A 24,843-nucleotide genomic window follows, 5' to 3' on the forward strand; every position below is an offset into this window, starting at 1 on the left:
TGGCTCCTATCCGCTAGCACCTTGTAGAAAAAGCTAGGAGCCTTCCCCCCCTACACACACACACACCTATGCTGGTTACACACACCTGTAACAGATGAGTTCTAGCCTGGGTCAGGCTTGTCATGCGGCCACCCCCTCTGAAGAGACAGTTCTTTCTTTTTTATATTTTTTTTAAGATTCACATTTATTTTATATGTATTGGTGTCTCATCTGAATGTATATCTGTGTGAGGGCATCGGATCTCCTGAAAATGGAGTTAAACAGGTGTGAGCTGCCATGTGTGTGCTAGGAATTGAACCTGGGTCTTCTGGAAGAACAGTCAGTGCTCTTAACCACTGAGCCATCTCTCTAGCCCCCTATCTTTCACTGAAGATAAATAGCACCAGCCCTGTGTGGGCAGAGAGCACCTGGCTGGCTGCTCTCTGAGTAGGTGCTTTGTGCTATTGATTTCTACAAGGTGAGAGCAAGGGAATGGAGGAGCTGGTGCCTCAACACAGAGGAGCCAAGCATATTCAGAGAAGACGCCACGTGTCAGAATGTCCTGAAAGTCCATGGACAAGAAAATGTCCAGGTGAGAAATTCAAAGTTCCACCTTTTTGTCACTTCATGTTAGTGACATTTTGAATTTTGAATTTGGCATACTGGATTTTCTTTTACATATTTAGGACCTCTTTTTAGCAGCAACTCCACCTAGAAGGGTAAATATGAACCATATCTAATTTATTTTAATTGAATGACTGACTTCTTGCAGTAAGTACCACTAACACACCACCCCCACCACCACCACCACCACCCCCCCGTGCACATTATGTTCTCTTGCACACTCTCACCATCTGATTAAAAGAGCTCCCACATCATCAGAGCCCCCAGATGCAGCACGCTTCTCCTTTGGAGAACCTCTCAATGAAACAAAAGCCAGCATACAACTCAGGACAAGAGCATCCTCCTCCTCTCTGTCCCTAGCCGCCTCGACAGCACCAGAGTGAACATCTTCAGTGTCTTTGCTGCGCCCATTAGTCCCTGCCTCCTGTTAGCGTATTTTAATGCTGTGATCACAGTTTTCTATTTCTATCGAGGTGCCACAAGGTGCCAGACTCTGGATTCACACATTGCGTCACTCCCATCCCCAGTGAGCAGACTACACGGCAGTACTGCGGACAGGGCTGAAGGGTAATGAGAAGGTTAACGGTGGGAAAGACGAGTGGAGCCCCCGGGATGCTACAAAGAATAACTGCTCCATCACAGTGGGGGAGGTGCTGGTAGATACTGTGTGCCCTGACGACGAAGATGTCTCTGGAAAACCCTTAAAATAGCCACAGTGTTTACAAGAAAGCATCCCTCTTGGCTAACAGTTCCAACCAATATTTATCTTATTAAACTTCACAGAAGTAAAGTCCCTGTCTCAGAATGCTTTTGTGGAAGTCACGGGGGAAATCCAGGCATTCAAAGAGCCTTGCTTTGCCAGCAAACCTCAGCCCAAGGTGATAATGAACCAAGGTTACCACAGAGAGGACGAGTGCCTGGTTATTAGTTTTAACTCATACTTGTGATTAAAAATACAAAACAAAACAGAAAAATGTAAATCCAGTGGGATCCTCCAAGGAAAACAGCACTAAGGACTCCTCCTTTGAGTTTTACATTCCAAGCCTAAATGAAGCACGAAGACAATCCAAGGATCTCCGGGTTTTCCTAATGCATCTATGTGCTCTTCCATCCATAAACAGAACCAAAGCAAGCAAAGTCCAGCATCACGACTTTTTAAAGGGTGGGAGATAGAGCCGACATCTAGTGATCCATTCTTCCTGCATATGATAAATATTTACATGCCCGCTCACATGCATAAGCTCCTCGGTACTCCCCTCTGCCCAGAGTGTGGGCACCCGGAAACAAGGTCATGTGTCTGCACCCTTTCATGCCCACCGGCCATTAACATTCAGGGGCAGGCACTTCACAGGTCTGTCCCAGGTACAGTCTCCAGCCAGCCCGCGGGATTCCTTTGTGTCTGGCCTGCTAGAGGCTCTCAGCCCCCCATACGTGACCCCAGGTCCAAACTGAAGCCATTGCTGATAATTTCTTTATATGGAAGGGATGTTATGGGCTCATACAGCATCTATAAAGTGAATCAAGAGTTTAGCACTTAGCAATTGATGAGAGAGATGCTCGGGCGTGTGGGAAGTTCTTATGAAAGTATAACCAGCTGGGTCTATCTTACACTGGTACTTCGCTCCAAGTCAGCCAGCTCACGGCAGCTGTCAACCAAGCCTCACCGTGCGGATCTGTCCCACAGGGTGAGGGTGCCTCACTGCGTACCTGCACACCAGCATGTTTCTTCCCGTGTATCCAAGGAGGAGTGGTTCCACTTCACCATGCCAGATCCCATCCTCAAGAGACTAGCTCAAGACATCTGCCTCCCATAGTGTCGGCCACCACCCAAGACTCAGCCCCTCCTTATGCAGCTTTTTCATCCATTCGTCCACCTAGCAAGAGTTTCAACTTGTTGCCACGCACCACACCACTGTGGACCCTGAAGGCAAGGACATCAGTGACAGGTGTCCTGGGAGGTCATAACGGACCCCAGAGTGGGGGGAGACGGGCTCTGCATGCTGACTTACTCCCTACTCATCTCAACATGGCTTTCACCTTGATTCTTCCAAACTCCCTTTTCATGGAATCTTGGCAACAGAGCTATCGTCGAACTCTATTGGAAAGATTCCACTTTCAATGAGTGTGCTGGGGTCGCCCCCCTCCGATAACCTTCCCCACTGCATCTTTGCCTCTTCTTTCATAGAGCTCATACCTAGAGGCCATTGAGCTTACCTAGAAATCCCTACCCTGCAGCAAAGGGGTCTTCCCAGGGGATTTCCTCCTCCTTAGGCTCACCTACAGCATAAAGAGATGGGAAGAATGCTGAGCTTAAGTGTGGGAAACCTAAGAAATGGAAAGAATACCACTTCAGTTCAAGTATCTACACACGTGCGCCCAAAACACATACCAAATTTTATGTTGAAATTTTAGTCCTCAAGTTAGTGGTATCAGGAGTATAAGCCTTTGGTGGGTGATGAAGGCACGAGGAAGGAAAGACCCATCATGAGTAGAAGTAACATTTCCTACCAAAGGTTGCAGAGTCAGAGAGATGGTTCACTCCGTGGGTAGAGAGGCTGCACACGGTGGAAAAGAGAACCAGTTCCCTCAAGCTGCCCTTTCACCTTCACATGTCTACCATGTACACATGACATACAGAAAATGAGTAAGCATAATACAGTAAAATAGACTGCAAGTGGGCACAGTGACCCATGTGTGCTTGTAATCCCATCAGAGAGTCCAAGACAGGAGGAACATAGCAAATTCCTCTTAGAATTAAAAAAAGGGGGGGATATCATTCAGTGGTGCAGTATTTGCCTAACATGTGCAAAAACCTGGATTCACTCCTCGGGGCTATAAAGAGTGAGAAACGAGGAGTGGGGAGGAAGGGAAAAGAGAAAGAGAGAGAAAAAAGAGGGGAGGGAAGAAGGGGAGAGATGAGGAAGAGAGGACGGAAAGGTGGAAGAGGGAGAGGAAGAGAGAGGGGAAAAACAGAGGGAGAAAAGAAGGGGGGAAGAGAGAGACAGAGAGGGAGAGAGAGAGAGAGAGAAAGACAGAGAGAGAGAGAGAGAGAGAGAGAGAGAGAGAGAGAGAGAGAGAGAGAGAGAGAGAGATCTTCTACCACATAAGGACACAGAAAGTGAGATTGGGAAATGTGTTGTCCTCGGATGCTAAATCTGCCAGCACTCTGACTTTGGCCTTTAGACTCCAGATCTGTGAGAGACACATTTCTGTTGTTTAGAGCCTCAAAGCCAGGGATGGAGCAATAGCTTGGTCAGAAAGTGCTTGCCTTGCAAGCATGAGGACCGGAGTTCAAACCACTAACACAGTGGCTTTTGTAATCGCAGTGCTGAGAAGGCAGAGAGAGATGGATCCCAAGGATTGGTTGACCAAGCATCCTAGCCTATTGGGAGAGAGTCAGGCCAGTGAGAGACCCTGTCTCAAAAATACAAGGTAGAAGCTAAAGAGAGAGATGACTTAACGGTTCAGAGCACTTGCTGCTCTTGCAGAACTGAATTCAATTCCCAGCACCCACATCAGGTGGCTCACAACCACTCACAACTCCAGTCCAGAAGATCAGACACCCTTATCCACCTGTTGCAGGCACATGGAATACATACACACGGTGGAACACACGTACATTTTTTTTATTTATTTTTTATTTTATTTATTTATTTATTAAAGATGTCTGCCTTCTCCCCGCCACCACCTCCCATTTCCCTCCCCCTCCCCCATCAAGTCCCCCTCCCTCATCATTCCCCAAGAGTAATCCGGGTTCCCTGCCCTGTGGGAAGTCCAAGGACCACCCACCTCCATCCACCTCCATCCAGGTCTAGTAAGGTGAGCATCCAAACTGCCTGGGCTCCCGGACTTGCTGAACATAACGGACAATGAGGACTACTGAGAACTCAAGAACAATGGCAATGGGTTTTTGATCCTACCACACATACATATTTAATATGATTTTTAATCTTAAAAGGTGGACAGCATCTAAAGAATAACATCTGAGGTTGTCCTCTGGCTCCACAAGTACATACCTGCATACGCATGTGTACCCACACACATGCACATATGCACATGTTCCCATAGATGTACACACACACACAGTACCACAGTTAAAATGATTTGTTAACATTGACCCCCAACTATAAAACATATATATTAGGGTTACAATTTTAGCCCTCCGGGTTTCTTTTCCCTTGCCTACAGAGTGCTGGGACACGTCATCTCCAGAGATCTTCCAGCACAGAGCTGCCTTATCTATTTCTCTCCTTCTTGTCCAAAACTTTCCATGACTTCTTAAAAGTCACAGAATAGAAACTATCTGGCCTGGCATACCTGGATGTCCAGAATACGGTGCCACCCACCCTTCTAGGGATGTTTCTGCCAGCTCCCATATCCAAACAAGCTGGTTTGTTGTGACAAGTCCTTTGTCATACCTCTGTCCATCCCTTTCTCCATCTGTACACCTGCCAGGATACTCAGGAGAGACGGGTCCTCCAGACACCATTGCCCTGTTCTTGATGGTGGCCCAACATGCACCGGGTCCCAGAGAGCTTCCCCTCTATCTCCTGCACTGGGACTGGAGACCTGATCTGCTTCATAACAGATCTTCTTAGGTGCTGTAGGTTAGCTCCAGATGAAAGAAAGCTGGAATGTGGAGAAAGGTCCTGAACACTCCACACTTCCCACAGAGACTAACTTGGCGGCTCATAAGTTCACTACCCACAGAAATGTCCTCCATGAAATATACTTCAAAAAGAGAAAAATTTATATTACTTTTTGCATGTAAATACCTCAATCGTGTGGGTTTTTTTTTTCTAGAATATTCCCCAGTCCAAATACTAACTTTTAACACTTTGTTTTAGCAACTCTGTGAAGTGAATTGGTCTAGTTTTATTGTTGTTTCCTGTTAAAATGCCTAACATTTGAGTAAGACCAGAAATCACGAAGCATGAAGGCACAGTGGCTACTGCCTCCTGATGACCTTGCGGGAAGGTCACAATGTCCTAAGTAGATCAGAAACAGCTGGAGAGTCTTAGGGCCTCTTCATCTGACTCCTCCCTTCATGTAACCAACACTCAGTGTTTCAACATCGTAAGCAGGTGTACCAGGGAGAACAGCATCTCTCCATGGTGTGTTCTCTTTGGCTGACTCTCTGTGGAGGCTCCTGTCAAGAGTTAGCAGGCAAACAATTTTCCTGACAGACTCAACCTCTGTCTCTCCACAAAGACACAGCTGGACTGAACCTGCCAAGGCAACCGCAACCTGGCCAGATAGGACAGCAACGCCTGCCCCCTCCCCACTGCACTGTTTCCCTTCATCAGGAACTATCCAGGCCCCCAGGAATAAAGAAGCAAAGGTTTAACTCGGCTTTTCTCTCTCCTGACTTTTAGAACAATGCAGCAGACACCGAGAACTCAAACTAAAGACAAAGAGGTAACATCCACAACAAGGCCACCAGCGGCGTCCAACTCATATTAGACGTCCCTTCTAAATCAGACATGTGTCTGTGTTAAGAGGATACATTTTCTCTCAGTGGTTTGGGGTAACACTATACTCTTATGACCATGGCACACAGCTGAACCCAGCATGGGCAGACGGACATTATAGAAACTAGAGGCTGTGGGATCTGCCAAGTGTGGCTTCCTGGGCAGGCACCAACACAGTTAGGGGACGCGTGACATCACACCTACGCATCACACCCACACATCTGACATCTCTCCTACAGACATTAGCTCCTGCAGCTCATCTCACAGGTGAGACGGTTTACGCCCCAAGTGTAAGAGAATACAGGCAGCGGGCAAGGCTTTAGGGAAGACAAACTTTCTGAGGGGCTGCAGTACCTTCTGGACGGCTCTGGGGCTATTTCTGACAAGCACCATCTGGAACTGGGTCAGGCTTGCTCACTCCTGAGACCTGCCAGTGCTGGAAACTGAGGATCTCTTTCTTTCCCCTCCACTGAGTACACAAAGACTATTCCTCAGCTGTCAGTTTCCTTTTGCTTTCTGTGAAGGAAAAGGGCAAAGATCATCGTCATTTCTCTCTGCTATCAATTCTTGGCACATAACAGGAGCACACAGAGAGAAAGGACGGTCACTGTCAGATTTAGGCTGTCGTCTTTTCCTTTATGAAAACCCCTATGCTTTGTCTCCATGAGACGTAACTAAACCCTAGCCACTCCAATGGCCAACTGAAGCTATACCTCAGGGATGACTTCCACCTCTGTACTAGATCCATAATCACATGACATCTCTGAACTTCAGCTTCCACAACAATGGTCCCTTGCAGATGCCACTGTATACCATTGCACAGACTGTTACAAGCAAAATCATGACCCATCACTATCACATCGACCAGTGAGATGTTCTCTAGGAAGCTGAGCCGTTGCCCGTCTGGTTAGTGGCATCCCACCTTCACCTCACTCACCCCGTTCACCACGTTCACGTAAACAGGCTCTGGGACAGACACACAATGCCAGCATCATGCAAGCATCATTCCCGACACAGGAAACAATAAGTCAAATAGCCATTACTGTGATCTCTGGGCGAGCACAGCCAAGCACGGGACATATGGGGGTTTTATCTTATTTCTACAGCACAGTAGTAGAACTGCCCCTCGAGGGATCCTACTCTGGGAGGCTCTCAGATGTTCATCAGGCAGGTCAAGCCGAGTGCGTCTCTAAACCCTTTCAAATCAAGAGCCTAACCCCTAGAAAATGAACAGTCGGGAACAACACTTTCCACCAGAGTATGCCAGGTTCTTCAATACACAACCTTATAGGCCAGTCGATGACCACCTTCTATCACAGTTCTCTCTGCCCTTTGGGGTCTGGATCTGAATTCTATCCTGCATTCGGTGACAGAACACAGTTTAAATTGGTGATGTTACCTTACTACAACTGGCCTTTCACAATCTTAATAACCAAAAAGTTTGCACTAAAATTGATCAGTAGCGTGGGGAGGGAGGGGCTCTTCTCCTAACATCCCTCCCCTCCCCTCTCTTCAGCTCCTGGGCCTCCGTGAGGAAGCAGGATTCGAATTGATTTCTATCTGATTGCAAGAGAGTTTGCCCTGACTTTCCCCAGTTACTTAAGCCGGCAGGCGTCTTACTGTGTGTCCTTAGAGACCGAGGCTTTGCTCAGGCAGAGAATGTCTAGACAGTATTCATGACCCATTCTGTCTGGCACAGCCCAGCGGATGGCAAACTCTATTAGAACTGAAACCGTTTCTCCCTCCTCGTCGTCCTGCTCCCCCCCCCCATGCCTCTTTCCCTTTGCAAAGCAGGAATCTGACACTGAGAATTACTATCATTGTTGCGATTCCCAAAATAGCCCCCACCAGACTTTCATTAACATCCACGCTAGACTACTAAATATTTAAAGAAGTGGATAAATTTCATCTGAAGTAGGACAGCCCTGTACACAGGAAAGCAGCAACAGAATCAAAATGTAAATCTGAGAGGCTGTTTTTAATCTGAGTAAATTTAGCGTCACGGCAGGAGAAGACAAGGCCCGGTGTATTAGACTTTCCCTCCCGTTCCTTCTTCACCTTTGTCTGTTTGGAAAGGCAGAAATACTTAGTTCAAGACCCTGCAATGCTTTTTAACTGATCTGAAAACTATCTTGGAGGAACAATGGTCGCAAACAAAAGGGGACAGGGAAGGGGCCTCAGAGGCCAGTGTTTCCACCCCTCGTGGCCCATCCCCCACATCAAGCACCCAGGTAAATTTGTGGCCAGTGACAACCTGCTGAGACTGGAGCCAGCACAGCTCCTGGGGCAGCCCAGAGACCCCCATATCCTGGCCCTCACCTTGCCTGAAATGCTTTCCTGGATCACTGTCCCATGGCTGTAATTGTATTTCCATACATTCATTTTTCTTAAGTTGAAAGAGAGGGCAATGATTCCTGTCACAGAAGCCACTGCTCTTACAGAACAGCCTCTGTTACTGGCCTTGACCAAGGTATCCAGGGTTAAGCATTAAGCACGCAGAAACTTCATAGCCCCCTTGGTAACGACACAACAAACCGGAAGACCTTGTCCCATGTCCTCCACAGCGAGGTTCCATCCCTCCACCGGCACCCTGAAGAATGGAGAGGGACTTAGCACCCAGGCAAGTTCTAGAAAGACATTAAGGTCCAGCCCTGAAAGCACCTGCTGGATGACGCTGGCTTTAGGGTGTGGTTGTATCTGAACTAGAGCTAGTCCAACAGCTCATCTTCAGAGCTCGGTTTCTAATAAGGACGATCGAACACAGACGGAGCTGGACAGACGGAGCTGGACAGCCGGGTTCCAGGACAGGTCAGTATACCTCTGACGTGGTTTCTGACATGTTGGGGCTGGTCGAGTTTGTTTTTCATAGTTTTATTTAAAAATCAGTGTGAAGCCAAGACAATCAAAATCTGTGTATTAATTAAACCTTATTATGTAAATAGTTGCTCTTGGAGCACTCACCTCTACGGCCACCAAGATAGTAGACTCTTGGATCTCTGCACCGCAAATCCGAAAAATCTTTTAAGAAGTAATTAGTAAAACCCTATCTTAGTTTTTAAAAAAAAATAGCATCGAGGAGGAAAAACATGCGCAAAAATAAAAACACAGCTGAATTCAATCTCCCAGCCCCAGTGACAGGCTCTGGTTGTGGGACTGAAGCAATTAGCTAATCTCTCCAAGTGCGGCATTCCTAAGGATGCCTCTCGATGTCTTAAGAGATGCGAATGAGATGATGCGTGCAAACAGCTGGCCCTCAACAAACAGAAGTTTCCTTACCACCCCACTCCGCCCCCAGGAAGCCCACAGGCCTCCAGGGTGTGTGTGTGTGTGGGGGGGGTATTTGGTGAATGTTTGCCATGTGCCAGCCTTCCTGTAATTGATTGTTCTGCACTATTTCATTAGATCCTCGAAAGAGATATCAGTATTCTAATCCTCACTTCAGAGAGGATAGAGTCAAGGTACAGGAGACTTTATCAAGCTGTTCTAAAGCTACAACCAATGACTCTATACCTGGAACTCAGAACCTAATATTCTATGTTAAGGACAGCCTGGGCCCTAAGTCATTTGTCCCTCAGGGGTTGCCTGGTTGAAGAGTCTTCTCTCATTACAAGGCACAAATTCTACCATGTTGTGGGTCCTAGGAAAAATACTTGCATTGGAGCAGGCTTATATTTTGGTTAGTTTGGTATCTATGGTAGCCAAATACACCTTTAAGGACAGATAGGTTGGCAAAGCCAGACCTTATATTGTCTTTGATTTGTCCTATGACGTAGTTTTCTAAGAAAGTATGAATATTTTGAGACCCAGTTCCACTAGTTATATACTAAGCCATGCAAACAACAGCCTTTTCCTCCTCTGATCAGACATGAGTTTTCTAAAATAATTCACATGCTGACTTAACAAATATTTATAAGACCATGCTCTCTATACTGTATGTGCCATGGATTATGCTAGGTGAAGCTAAGACTCCAGCAGAAACCTTATAGGCCTGGTACTCTGAAGGGCACACAATAGTAGCAGAGGAAGCATACTTTCCCAAGTGTCCAATAGTCAGTGCTCTGGGAAGATCGGCAAGTATACAAAATGGTAAGCATAGTTCCTGCCTCCCAAGAACCTAACATCCTTTGAGACTTAACCTGTGCATGTGTTGATGAATAAAGGCCTTGACAGGGCACAAAGGCATACAGCCCTCCACATAGGATAATGTATTTCTGGTTATGGGGTAGAGTCAGAAAAGAGTGGTCCACTTGACAAAACTGGTAGACAAATCGCTAGGTCAGACAATGGAAACACAAGGGTTGGCCTAGAGGTAAGGAAGAAATAAGAAGCCAGGTACCAGATGCACAGAGTCTGTGGGTCTTGGAAAGAGTCTTTACGAGCAGTTGCAAACATCAGTCTGGCTGTAAATAAAGACAAGGGAATGACCACAATGCCATGTGATTGTTTGGAGAAGGCTAGGCCAAAGGAGAGTGTGGGACCATCGAGACTGGCAGCTGGAAAACAGAGCCTGTGATCCCAGGGAGCAGAGAGCCTTAAAAAAAAAGAACAATCCTATCAACAGTGGAGAAAAGACTGGTCAAAAAGAAAGAAAGGAAGGAAGAAAGGAGGGAGGGAGAGAGGGAGGAAGAGACCGAGAGTGAAAAGGAAATAGGAAAAGCTGCCGGATTTGGCGATGAACAGGTGATTCTAGAAGGAGCAGCTGTGAGAGCTGTGGTCACAGGGAGCCATCCAGGAAGTGAATGGCAGCTGGGAGACTTGAGATGAGCAATGAAAACGAAGCGGGATCTGGCCAGGAAACCAGAAAGACAAGCAGTGGTGTTGGAAGCTTATGCAGGACAGACTCAGGGCAGCTCCTGTAAACCGAGACTGCGTTTTAGTTTTCCGGCCACCCAGACTCAAATAATCACACAGAAACTATATTAATTGCCACACTGTTTGGCCAACAGCTCAGGCGTATTCCTAGCTAGCTCTTACATCTTATCCCATTTCTATTACTTTATATTTTACCACGAGACTCATGGTTTATTACCTCACATCTTGCTTCTTGGGCAGCTACATGGCATCTGCCTAACTCCACCTTCTTTCTCCCTGCATTTAGTTTCGCTTTCCTGTCTAGCTATATTGTGCCCTCCCATAGACCAAAGCAGCTTCTTTATTAACCGATGGTAATAAAACATATTCACAGCATACAGAGGGGAATCCCATAATAGAGGAAGGTCATTGGTTAAAAAATAAAGAAACTGCTTGGCTCTCATAGGTTAGAACATAGGTAGGTGGAGTAAACAGAACAGAATGCTGGGAGGAAGAGGAAGTGAGCTCAGACGCCATGCTCTCCTCTCCTGGGCAGATGCAGGGCAGCTCCTCTCGGAGCCAGACGCCATGAAGCAAGCCGCCAGGTCAGACATGCTGAATCTTTCCCGGTAAGACTAGTGCTACACAGATTATGAGAGATGGGTTGATCAGGATATGAGAATTAGCCAGTAAGGGCTAGAGCTAATGGGCCAAACAGTGTTTAAAAGAATACCGTTTGTGTGTTGTTATTGCGGGGCATAAGCTAGCCAGGCGACCAGGAGCTGGGGCGGCAGGAACACAGCTGCAGCTCCCACTACAATCCCACATCAAGTGCCTACTCACAATGAGGTACCAGTGGGCAACCAGGGCCCATGGGAGGATCTGGACAGCTGAGTACAGGGCCTGACAGGCAGGCTCAGCAGAAGGCAATGAATTCAGAATGAACAGGCCCCAAGAAAACAGAAATCATATAAATATGAAGTTGCATGGCAGCAGGTGAGAAACAGGCAAGAATGCAAGGAGATCTGGGAGTTGGCTCCTGGAGTGGAGTAGAAAGGGCTCTTACCGAAGCCGAATGTGCGCACCCAGCTATTTTAACTCCTCAGTCTTTAACAAGAAAAATATCATCGGTTGTAATTGAAGAACCATCAAGAAATCACTCGGATTTAAATGAATTCATCCTGTATGACATACACCTCAGGGCAATTGATCATACCATTGATGGGAACATCTCCTTATAGATAAGTTAACGGGAAAGTACAGAATTAGTTTCTGGCCATTTTGCAGCCAGGAACAGCACATAAAGACACAACAATCCTGCTGACGAGAGACAGCTGACCCCTGTGAAGTACTTTTACATATGCATACCGTGTTCACCACCGAATCTCTCCACGTTGCTCAATCAATCAAGCAAGAAAACAGGAAAGGCAAGGAACAGAGGAGCATATTCACTGATACCACGGAGAAAGGGGGAAATTTGGCTTGGGAAGTCTATAAAATGAACAATCCAAACCATGAACAGTGACAACCAGAGAGGAATGGGGAGGAGGAGAAAGGGGTTTGGGAGGGGAATCTAAGTTCTCAAGAGTATCCCCCACACTACCACCACCATCACCACGTTTTTGGCTTTGGATCCTAATCCAAACAAACTGTACACAGAACAAACTAAAACAGAATTTGAAAGTGGGGATGGGACACAAGGAGAAGGAAGAGAACCATCAAGAAGGGAGGCAGGGAGGTGGGGAAGCTAAGCAGGGTGACGAGGATCAACAAACAGGGTGTACATGAAGTGGCCATACTGAACCTCATTATTTTGAAACACCCACAGAACTAATAAGAAAACAAAAACCAAACCCAGAGGCAAATAAGACAACTAGAGAACTAGGTGCACAATCTATTAGGATATTTCATGATATGGAGAACTATTTTTAATGCTTACTGCAATAACTGTAGAAGAAACAACAGAGATCTAGCAGCTGTAAGCCCGGTCATGGTCAGATTTTTCTACAAGGTTCAAAGTTCTCAAGCACGAAGACATCTGAAAGCTTAGGAGGCAACCAATGGTAGTTTCTGCTTGGTGCCGAGAGTCACTGGAGACAATACTGAAGAAGCTGAGAAACTGGTTTGGGAAGGAAAGCAGTTTGCTCAGACTATGTCTTATTTTATTTTTACCCTAACTGGCATGGGGGCAGGGGGAGGTTTCTTTCAGGAAAAAGTTTTGAAGTTAAAAATGCTGGCTTAATTGGGCACTTCTATTTGGCTTCTGTTCCTTTGATTGTGAGCGTCAGTTTTATGAGGCCACCTATAGGGAAGGAAGCAGTTTCAGCCTCTGGTGAGGACAGGAGCGTCTGTGCTCCCCACTTTCTCTGAATAGGATTCTTTCTGGTTAGCTGGAAATTCCACCCGAGCTAAGTGAGAAGTCATTCCTGACGGCTGTCACTTTTCAACTCTAGGTTTCCTCCAAACGTCCGTGGCACAGATCCCTCAGTAGTGATGGCTTAAGACTGAGCATGCACAGATGTTTCCAAACTGTGTAGACTATAGCATCTAGGAGGCAATAGGAGCTCAGTTCCTCACCCCTGCCCCACCCCCATCAAGTTGCAGTGACCATACAGTGTAACAGGAAACCCCAACTGGACAGGAACACTGAGGCGGCACATGGTTGGTTAGCCGAGGACGCCAGTTAGCATCAGGCTCTAGGCACAGCAAACCATATGCAGATGACATAGCATCACGTGCCAGCTCCTCTCTGACCCAGTCTAGTTTCCAACTCTGCCTCACATTGTGCTCAGCCATAATAGATACGCCTTGTCTGGTCAGGCTGCCTCATTCCTGTCCAGGACTGCACCATCCTCACTGCTATTCCTCATCCCTGCTGTTTAAAACCCCACCAGCATCCTTCCCTAATCAATCAGAGTGTCTTCTTTCTGAAACCACAATTACTAGCACAAGGGGAATAATTCTGTCTTCAGTAAACCCTACACTGTCAGGACCAATCATCCATTGCTTCCGGGTCCGTTTGCAGTTATCTTTCCACATGTCTTCCTTCCAGCTCTCAGCGGTGTAACAGCAGGATCTCTTTGCTTCATTCCACCATGATCTAGCACAATGACCAGACAAGGCACTTAAAAACTAATCTTATTTGTATATTTAATGTTCAGGAAGTTTCTGTCCCACCAGTTCCTACAGTCATTCAGTCCCAAAGAAACACACAGAGGCTTATATTAATTGTAAACTCAGGCTTATTATTAACTAGCTCTTACAACTTAAATTAACCCAGAATTCTTGTCTGTGTTAGTCATGTGGCTTGGTACCTATTCTCAATGCAGCATTCTCATCTTGCTTCCTCTGTATCTGAGTGACAACTGCATCTCTCTCTCTTCCTCTTCCCAGAATTCTCCTTGACTGGTCACCCCACCTATACTTCCTGCCTGGCTACTGGCCAATCAGCATTTTATTAAACCAATATGAGTGACAAATCTTACAGTATACAAAAGCATTATCCCACAGCACAGGAGTGCTATATTTTGAGTACAACATAACAGCAAAGTAAAGAGATGAGAAAAGCTGGGAGTTCGGTCAATCCACACATTCTCTCTTCCATTGAATGATGCATCTGGAAACATTCTCTATGAGATAAGCAATGCTAGTCTAGCCTTCAACATCTGTATAAAACTCTATGATTTCAGAGCAAAATAATCTACCCTCAGTCAATGAGTATCTGGTCAGTGTTAGGTGAGTGAAGGGACAGATGAAACCAGATTGTCTAGGCCTGGGTTCCAAAACATTTTCTGAAGGGAAAAAGCTGTTCATATGGGTACTATGAGTACCAGTGAGGTTTTCTTTCTAACTTTAATTCATGCTAAACATCATCAGATGAGATGTCTCACAGACATCTGAGCACACATGCATATCTGAGGCCAGGGGAAGAGGCAAAACACTGATGTAGCTCATCTGGATATCCAGAAGGTCCACTTTGTTTCATTCTAAATATCAAATATCGTAATATTCAACATTTTCTCTAATGAAACAAAGCAGGTCAAATAAGCTGATCTTTTCAAAATAGGATAAGAACAAGGGCTACTAGGTGTGGTTTTTGTTGTTGTTCTGGGGTGTGTCTGTGTGTGCATACATGTCACATACACATATTTAATACACAAGGATTTAATTTTTTCAAGCTGGGTGGGAAGGTGAAACTTATTTATGGAGCTAGCACTCTGAAAAAGGTATATTGTCTGTCTGCTCTAGAAATCCACCATAGATGACCCAATAAAAGTATGTGCTGTACATTGAAAGCTCACCAACTGCCCGAGGACACAGTACACGGAAGCTAGTAGGAGCCAATTCTTGTTTACTTCATGTTCTGTTCAGGTGAAGCATAGGGAGAGAAAGCATACACTCATTCCATATTAGCCTCTTGGTTTGACTGAAGAAAGAAAAGAAGTCAAAAACAGGCCAATAACAGGCTCAGGGGAGTGTTCCTTAGGTACAAATGGGCCTTTCCCCCCTGGCATTTCAGCAGAGGCAGTATACAGGTAGTTCTCAGCCATGCCACAGGCACCTTCAGCTGGCACAGCCCCTAGAGAATCTTGCCAAGGAGAAACACTGATTTCTGGGAATGCACTCATTCTGGGACACCTAGAAACATATTACATATGCAATGTGGTGACATTGAAGGCAAATCATATGAAGCCATGGTGATTCAGCTCCCCAAGGGATGTCCAAAGAAAATGTCGGGAGGAAGAGGAGGAGCAAGGGGAGGAGGGGGAGAGGAAGGAGAGATGAGAGAGAGAAGGGGAAGAGACAGGAACGATGATGCAGTTATGTAGCTCACTCTTCCCAGGTCCTTCATTAAGCAGTTTTACATGACAGAAATTATGCCCATTTCATAGATACCAGAATCTAGGCCTTAGAGGATTCAATCGCTTCCTCATGCAAAAGCGACCTGTCTAACTGCTAAGTCCTAGGGCCAGGACCCTAATCCATCAGTCTAGCTTGGAACAACTTCGTATTCACCAACCACTTAAGTCTTGCATGTTTCTAAATAACTTACTTGGATTGTCCCTTTCCCCTGCAGAGCACACAGGAGCCATCTCTTGGACCCTAATTGTGCAGATGGTAGCTCTGGGACACAGGGAAAAACAAGTCTGTTCCTGGGAAAGCTGTATTACTGGGACCCTATCCCAGCAGTTGAGTTTGAAACAAGCATACATATCCAAAGCACATTTGACCAGGCCTGGTGATACAGATCTGTAATCCCAGCTACTTGGGAGGTTGACACTGCAAGACAACATGTTCAAGGTCTACCTGAACTACAGTTAAAGGCCTGCATGGGAAGCTTGATAAGAAGACTATGACCCAAAACAAAAGAGGACTGGAAGGTAGCTTAGTGGTACAGTGCTTGTCTGGGATGTGTAAGGTCCTGGGATCAATTCCCACCATGGTACAGGAAAGAAGAAAAAAAAACATTTTATAGTTTAGATGTGGCTCTCAAAAATGCTTGAAGTGTTCATGAAAAAGGTAGACAGAGGGGCCCTCAGTGTTTTTGGTCCCCACCCAGTTCCCAATCCCCCCTTTCACTCTGCCACCCTCCTCCCTGTGTCCTCTTCCTTTTGCCAGTCGACAAATGTTTCAGAGGACCCATATGCAGGAAGTGAGACAACCCCACACAGCCAGACAGCTGAACAGTACAAATGCTACCGCACAAACCTAACTGAAGGAAAGCAGGGGACCGACGCTAAGGAAGTGCAGAGCCAGTCCTGACCCTCGAGACATGTCTTCTTAGCACATGAAGACAGAACTCGAAAAACAGCCAATATAAGGAACTTCAGAGGCCAGAGAGGTGGCTCAGTGGGTCAAGGGCTTACCACACAAGCGTGAGGACCTGATGAACATCCACATAAAAGCCAGATATGACTGTGTACATCTGTGTGGTGGGGGGGGGTAAGAAAAAAGCAGAATTTGGGGACTCATTGGCCAACCAATATAGCCAAAATGGCAAACCTGAGGTTCAGGAAAATACATTGTGTGGGACAAAAAAAAAAAAAAAAAAAATTAATTGGAGAAGCAATTGAGGAGGACACTCAAAATCAACCTCTGGCCTTCCACACATGCCTCCATGAACACGCATGCCCACTCACGCATGCGCAGGCCCAAACACAGCAAATAACCAGCATCTTTTAAAATTGAAATAAAGAAAGTTCAAAATGATAAAACAAACATTCTTGAGAAAATAAACACTGAGACTTCTGAATATGGCAAGCATAAGTAGCAGGCTTAAAATTCACTAGAACATAGTTATTTTTATATTAGGACCAGGCATGCTTTTCCCCTAAAGCAGGGGTAGAGGAAAATGTGGGTTTTTTGTTTTTCTTAACCCTCTCCAAGTTTATGGCAATTGCATTTTTGCAGTCTATTTTCCACACAAAATTTTAATTTTAAAAAGACTTACTTTATTTTATGTGCATTGACTGTTATCTGTGTGGGTGTATGTGCACTAGGTACATGCCTGTTGCCCATGGAGGTCAGAAGAGGGCATCAGGACCCCTGAAACTGGAGTTACAGACAGTTGTGAGCTGCCATGTGGGTGCTGGGAATGGAACCCGAGTCCTCTCAAGAGCAGCCAGTGCTCTTAACCATCCCTCCAGCTCCCCAGATTTAATTTTTGCCAAACATAATGCCTCAAAATGCTCTCAGGACAGGAGAGGCTGACTGTGTCTGAAATGACCCATCTCAGTAAGAAGACCCCCATGACCTCTCAGCTTCATATCACCAGAACAAACACTTTAGAATGACCAATAAAAGAGGGAAGGTTTAGCTCATCTCAGTTTTAAGTCCATGGGCAACTGGCCCCATTTGCCTCCGGGCCTGTGCCAAGGCAGCTTATGATATCAGAGAGCAAGCTGTAGAACAAAAGTGCCCAATTCATGGCAGCCAGGAAGTCAAGAAAAGAGGGCATGTGAGTTCACACCTTGTAATCTCGACACTTAGGACCCTGAGGCAGGAGAACTGCTGTGAGCTTGAGGCCAGCCTGGGCTACATAGCAGAAACCTGAGGACCCAGGGTCCCAAAATCTCTTTATGAAAGGCAGAGCACCCCTAAGGAAGTACCAGGCCTCTAAGGTTTTACCACCTCATAACAGTACCATGGACTGGAGACCAAGCCTCTATTGTCAGCTCTGGATCTGGGGGAAGCAGCTATCAGAACACAGCAAGGACCACCATGGCAAGTGTTCTTCTCAGGTAGGCTGATACAAAAGGATGCTCACCCTCAACCCACTTCAGTTGGTTCGTGGAAAAACAGAAAATAATAAACTATTTTTCCTAATAGAATTCAGGAGTGTTTCAAAACTGCATTTTCCCTCTTCCTTGTCATAATAATCATGAAATCCAAAACCAATGAATTTCAGATTCCGATCTCACTTTTTTCAAGTTGAAGACAGTGTTCTGAGTCTCAGCTAAAAGACCTGACATGTGTTTTATTTCCATTTGGTATTTAATAGCAAAACATACAACCAGAACCTTTAGGAGTCTTGTATAAATATTTCTATTTTTGTGAATAATTACGGACCTGTCTTCACTTACTTAAAATCATTTCTGAAGTCATAAATTCAGAAGGGTCTCTAAAGCTGTGTGAAGAACATAGTATCTGCCTTCTTGGAGCCAACTGGGGCTTCTCAGATCAACAATAAAGCCCAATTACAAACCACCGCACCAGTGAGCACCTACAGAAACACATGGTGTTCTCCATCTTATACATGCCATCTTCCAACGCAGAAGCAAACCTTGGTGGAAATGCACATCTCTCTCCTGCAACTAGGAAACATAACTTTTCCACCTCCCATCCGTTTCAAAACACCATCAGACATAACGTCACAAGGGTGAGTCAGAAGGACTTACAGTTGAAGATGCCTGGAGGCGGATGCTCGGTCACCAGAAGACAGTTCTCTTCGTCACTGTTGTCCCCACAGTCATTCTGTTGGTTACAGACCAGTGAACCAAGATACAAGCATTTGCCGCTGGTGCAGGTGAATTTGCACTCTGAAAAAGCACGAAACAAAGCATGAGGCAGTCAGCTGGGTACTCAAAAGTAGTTGCTACCACCGCCCCCCACCTGCTGTGTGCAGGCCATGAGGATTGGGGAACTGAGATTATCTAGAGAGCCCAGGGAACTGAACTCAGAAGGGCCTTCTGGGTGAGGCTGATCCTGCTTTGCAACACACAACACTCTGACACCTGCCTATGGCACAATGCTACCTACAAATGGGTACTTCCTTCCATTGCTTGCCCTGCAAGAGTCATTCTGCTTAAAAAAAAAAAAAAAAAGCCTTGACAGCCTCCCATAGCCCACATTCCAACAACAGAGGCTCAGGTTGAACTTAGGAGATCCAACTCGACTTGAGGAGGCTCAAAAATTTCACTTCCAACTTGTGTTTTGTGGCAAAAATATTCAAGCCATTCTAGGATTCATTCCTCTCGTGCCAAAGTTAACAACAGCGTATGTATATGTATATATTATAAAATAAAATATATATAATATATTTCATAATATAAGACAGGAAAAAGCACAGTGCTCTCTACCTAAGAAGCATGGATGTGAAGGACCATATTGATAAATCATAAAACAGTATGGAGCCCACACCCAAATCCCTGTTGTACTGAACACAGGATCCCTTAACAGTATAAATCCATGTTTGAAAATAATAGTCACCTAAATGGGACTTTGAAATAAAATTTCCAACTTAACACATTATAAATACTTTTAAGCAGTTAAGGGTGAAAGATTACATAACAAAATATAACCAGTCGCATAAACAGCCATACATAGCACCTTGGACTCTTAAGTACCCACAGACATTAAGAGGATTCACACAGAGTAGATGGCTAATAGGAGGAATGTCAGCAAGAATCACAGGTTCCCAGCGATGGCAACTATCACAGCGTCCTTAACTGTCAAGGCCCAATTCCCAGCTCAGACAAGAACAGCAGAACCAGATCAAATGTCAAGTCATTTCAACTCCAACTTTCTACTAAAATAAAAGTCCAAAAAGAGAGAGAGAGGGAGAGAAAGAGAGACTGTGTGTAGCTTCCCAGTGTCTCCCAGCTCTGCTGACCCTGAAGAGGGTTGCGCTCGTCGAGACCATTTGAGAGGACAGCTGCAATCCGAGAGACTATTACCTGCTACAAAGAACAGAAATTAAGTCAAAGAATCTTTGCGGGTCTTTGAGAGTGGTATTATAATTTTCCCATTTGTTCACAAGCTGAGAGGATAGAGGAAAAAAACTCCCAGACCCCGACCGTGTGTAAAATATCAGGAGAACGGGGTTCAAGTGCATTCCACAAGCTCTTGGTTGGCTGCACCACCTAACTCTGTGCGCCTAACGAGATCAGGTTGCACGGTCCAGATGTGGCCAGAGCTAAACTATCATCCTGTATGGTGGAAAGATCAAAATCCAGATGTTTGGAATCTCACTTATGAAGCAACGATTTTTAACTTAATGGAAAAAGGGAATGTCAAGAGAAGAATTTATCTTCATTTCCATGAGGAATATTGGAGTTCAGACAAATGCCAGTGTAAAAAAAAAAAAAAAAAAGATTAGCCAAAAACAAGGAGTCTCGAGGTCACCGAAATGGTCAGACTCTACATGAAGAATATGCCATTGTTATAGTTTGAAAGACTTTAAAGTTAGACAGCCATGTTCCCGTTCATATGGAACCTAAAAACAGCAAGGGAATGCATCGACATGAGGCTGGTTCATTCGTTCCCATAACTCAATGTCTCACGCCTGCTGTGTACAGTGAGGCATGGGAACGTGGGGCTGACGGTACAGACAGGACCAGACATGGTGGTGTACACCTGCAGTCTAAGCACTCCGGAGAGGGAGGTACTAGGATTCTGAGTCTGACGCTCGTCTGGGCTACATAATTAGAACCTGTCTCCAAAAATAAAACAAAAGGAGAGAAAAACCAGCCCCCGTAAAATAATTTACTGCATGAATTCTCCAAAGAGTCTGAAGAGTTGGAGCTGGGGAGATGGCTCAGTGGAAAGGGATTTGCTGAGTTTGCTACAAAGTATGACCTAAGTCTGAATCCCAGCTACCACGTACACAAACTGGGAATAATAGCATGTACCTCAAATACCGCAAGGGAGAGGCATAGAGAGGAGGATTCCAGGGGCTTGCTGGTCAGACAGTGTGGCCAATCAGCAAACTCCAGGTTCAGTGAGTCTATCTCAAATAAGTTGTTGTTGTTATTATCATTATTATTATTATATAATGTGAAAGGCTCAGGGAAGACATACGGTGTTGACCTCTGGCCTCCATACACACAGGCACATGCACACTAGCACACACATGCACAATACAAATAAAATAAAAGTATGAACTGATTGTTCTTCTAACTCCTCCCAGGGCACACATTTTCCTCCTTGCATCTTTTGTATCTGCTGTACTGGTCAGTCTATAACAGGTACTCAGTGAACAACAGATTCATCCAATAGCTGAGTAATCTAACCAGAGTCTCACGAGAACTGACACAGGACATCCTGTTTGTTAGGCTGCTGGCAGAAGGCGCCTCAGAGAGCGATCCAGGCCTCCCGCTTGTACCGTCACAGTCCCCACAATCCCCATTTATTCAAGTCTGCCTTGTCTCCATGTCAAGATCTGCTTTTGGACTTGCCTGTGATAAACGTGCTGCCCATGTAAATTGTCAAAACAGCTGGATTTCTTAGGTAGACTTAACAGTGCCCTGGAACGGTTTGTGCTGTGATATGCTTAGCGGGCTCTTTCTTAAAAGATATCAACCCGCTAAGTTTCAAATTCACAAAATCACAAATTTCTCAGTGACAAGTCCGTAGTCAAACATCAAACTCAAAGTCTATCCTGTGACCACCTGAATCAAAATGACGAGAATAGATATCTGAATTTGTTAACTCTTCATGTGGTGCAGGAAAACACTCCAAAAATACTATGATGAAATTAAGTATTGAACTTCAATAGAAAAGCTGCAAAGAAATTTCAGACCCTGGTAAAGTACCTGTTGAAGTTAACACATCTGGTGTTGATAAAGGCGGGCTTCCAACACGATCTGAGCTCTCTTATAAAGGCCATCCTACCTTCTTACCTCACATATTATGATCTTCTAAGAAATAGGGTACCTGTGATGGTCCAATGAATTAAAAACCCTCACCCCAGCTGCACATTGGAATTAGTTAAACTAGCCCAGGTCACTGCTCTCAATGGCTTGAGCTGTAGCCTAAACATCAGGTGTTTCTAGAGTTTCTCTGAAGTGATTCTGATAGCAAGACTGCCCCTGAGGAGTAGACAGCTCACTTACAAGAAGCCCTCTCTTCGGCTAAGAATATTATACTAAACTAATGAGTGGTATTTTGTTAATTTATTAAAGTGTAAAGATTTCAATACGCAAGTTCTCAGGTGAGTCTTGGATACAGTGCCCAGTCCCTCCAGCTCTTTCTGTCAGCGCAATAGTTCAGAAACTTGACCCACAGAACTTTAGGGCCCATGTTGCTGAAATACAGGAACCAATGCTCTTGGATTCCTAAACTACACTTTCACACACCAGAATTAGGAAATGTTTTCAAAGGAGTAAGACTCAAACCAAAGAAGACAAAGTACTTTTTATTTACTGTTTGGTCTATTCTTTCTGGACCTTGTTGAGTATTCCTACCAATTTAGAAGTTTAGAGAAACCAAATGATTATTAAATATTAGAAACATTTTAATGACAAAGTCACAGTGATTTCATATGTATAATGCAAAGTGAAGAACTCAGAAACCAGTGTTAAAATCCTTTGTGTAATCAAATAACTCCTCTTCATGAAAAAAAGAGAATTTTTCAAATAAAGAAAATAACATTCCTTTATACCATAATTCTCCTTTTATTTCTTATAAAAATTGTCAGGGTGAAGGCTGCCAACATGGCTCAATGGACAGAAGAGCTTGAGGCCAAGAGCTCTATGATCTGAGTTCAAGTTCCAGAACCTTCATGGTAGAGAAAAAGCACGCCAACTCCTCCAGCTGTCCTGACTTTCAAACACCTGCCACTCCATGCATGCAAACACACTGACCACAACAATAATAACAAATTAAAATGGCTATAGCCAATATAGTGATAATAGATCTCTCTCCAAATTTGGGGTCTTTTCTACATCTCTATACAAAGCTTTGGCGGATTCTCCTCAGGGTCTTAGAATCTCTTAGAAATTCATAGTTTAACATTGATAGGGACTTAGAGACACACTGGCCCAAATCTTCACCTCAGTGTCCTTGGGCTACCCAAAGTTGAAGAACAAATTTTCAAGCAAATTGAGAGAAAACTCTTTTTATTTATTTATTACCCTGTCATTCTAATTATGCATAAACTAATACTAACCAGTCAGGACAGACCATGCAGAAGAGAAAGGAAATGAACAGTTAAGAGAAGTTTTTCTAATATTTTGCCAGCTTTGAGGAAACAAGGAATTTTAGACCTGACACCAGAACAGAATCAGAATATCCTAGTATTTATGTGAATTCCAAAGCATTGCAAAAATTGCTACATCTTAATAGCAGGACCTAAGCCCCAGCGACCCGAGAATCTGAGCATTCTAAACCCCAATGCGCAACAGCGGAGCAAATCTGCTTTGCAAGGTCTAAATCTAATCCATTCGGTGCAGGCAACATCCTAGTGGTTAAAAGGCAACAAAAAGTTGTTCCTGATTTTTCTTACACTCTTTTAAAGTTTAGCTTTCACAGATGGAATCTCAATCACAAAATAAGGACCTATAAACAGCATTAGCTCTCAGCTGTAAAACCACCCTTTTTGTGAATTGGCAGCACCGTCTATGTGAGCTATTTCTGTTAAGATTCACACAGCAACGCTGACTCATTTGGTTCACACATCTACCATTCACAAACCTGCAAACAGTGATGCTGGCTCCATCGTGCTGACACCAAAGCCTGTAACCCGCCATGGGGACCTTCTCGGCATCCTCACGGCGTGAGGAGGACCGAACAACGAAGTCAGGCATCCGTGTCAGCGCTACTAGGTCTCTGGGCTGGCAAGATGGCTCAGTGGGTTGAGACACTTGCTGCCAGGGCTGACGACTTTAGTTCAAGGCCCCAAATCCATATGGTAGAAGGAAAAGACTGACTGCAGTAAGTTGTCTTATGCCACACACATACACACACACACACACGCTCTCTCTCAGTCTCTCTCTAAATGTAATATAAAATTTAAAATATTTAAAATGTTCCTAAAATTAAAAATGAATAATTTTGCCACAACCAGTACATACTCACAACGCTTACCACAGAAATCCAAATGCCTTATTGACTTTTATATAAATCTATACTGCCTTTTATCCTACAAGGTAGAAAATTTCCTATAATAAAAACAAAGTTTAACAAATAAGGCCATACAATAAGTAAAAGACAAACAAACCAAGAAATACAAGGTAACAGGAGTATGGCCATCGTAGTACAAGGCACCCCAGGACAAGGCCAGGAAACCTTGCTCACCCCAGGACTAAGCATTCCAATTGATCAGAAATGGGCGTTTTATTTCTACTTCTACTATGTCAATGGATCTGCCCCTCTCTTTATCAAAGGGTGTTGTGCAAGAACATGGAGATGATCTTTAATCCTAATTTTATCAAATAAGGCTTAATGTGTTGTTACATCCTAGGACAGACTTCAGCAACGATGGAATGAATGTTGCCGCAGTTGCTATGCAGGAAGTCAAAATAGCAGCAGAACCACAGTGCTGATCTAGCTGAATTGGAAGATTAAGCTTCGAGAATCTTAAGAGAGAAATTATATATCCCTAGAGCAATGCTTCTTAACAGTGAGATCTCTGTAGCATGTAAACGGCAAGGGCGATCATACAAATTCACACACACACACATCGATCACACACTCTACCAGCATACAACACAAAGGTGCAGGCACACTAGTGACCCTGTCCTCATTCAGAGACAGGTTA

At 44.7% G+C, this 24,843-nt stretch overlaps 1 protein-coding gene across 5 annotated transcripts in view; it reads right to left on the reverse strand.

The window, feature by feature from the left end:
* The window catches only part of Ldlrad4 (low density lipoprotein receptor class A domain containing 4), a 310,292-nt gene that overhangs the window by 132,427 nt on the left and 153,022 nt on the right, over window positions 1-24,843 (reverse strand). For all 5 annotated transcript variants that reach the window (XM_057788517.1, XM_057788513.1, XM_057788516.1 and 2 more), the window contains one exon: window positions 18,764-18,904. In XM_057788517.1, coding sequence (XP_057644500.1) covers window positions 18,764-18,904 — 141 coding nt within the window. The remainder of the gene's footprint in view (window positions 1-18,763; window positions 18,905-24,843) is intronic.

Source organism: Chionomys nivalis, chromosome 14, assembly GCF_950005125.1.
Source record: "Chionomys nivalis chromosome 14, mChiNiv1.1, whole genome shotgun sequence".
In the NCBI taxonomy this organism is placed as follows: Eukaryota; Metazoa; Chordata; class Mammalia; order Rodentia; family Cricetidae; genus Chionomys; species Chionomys nivalis.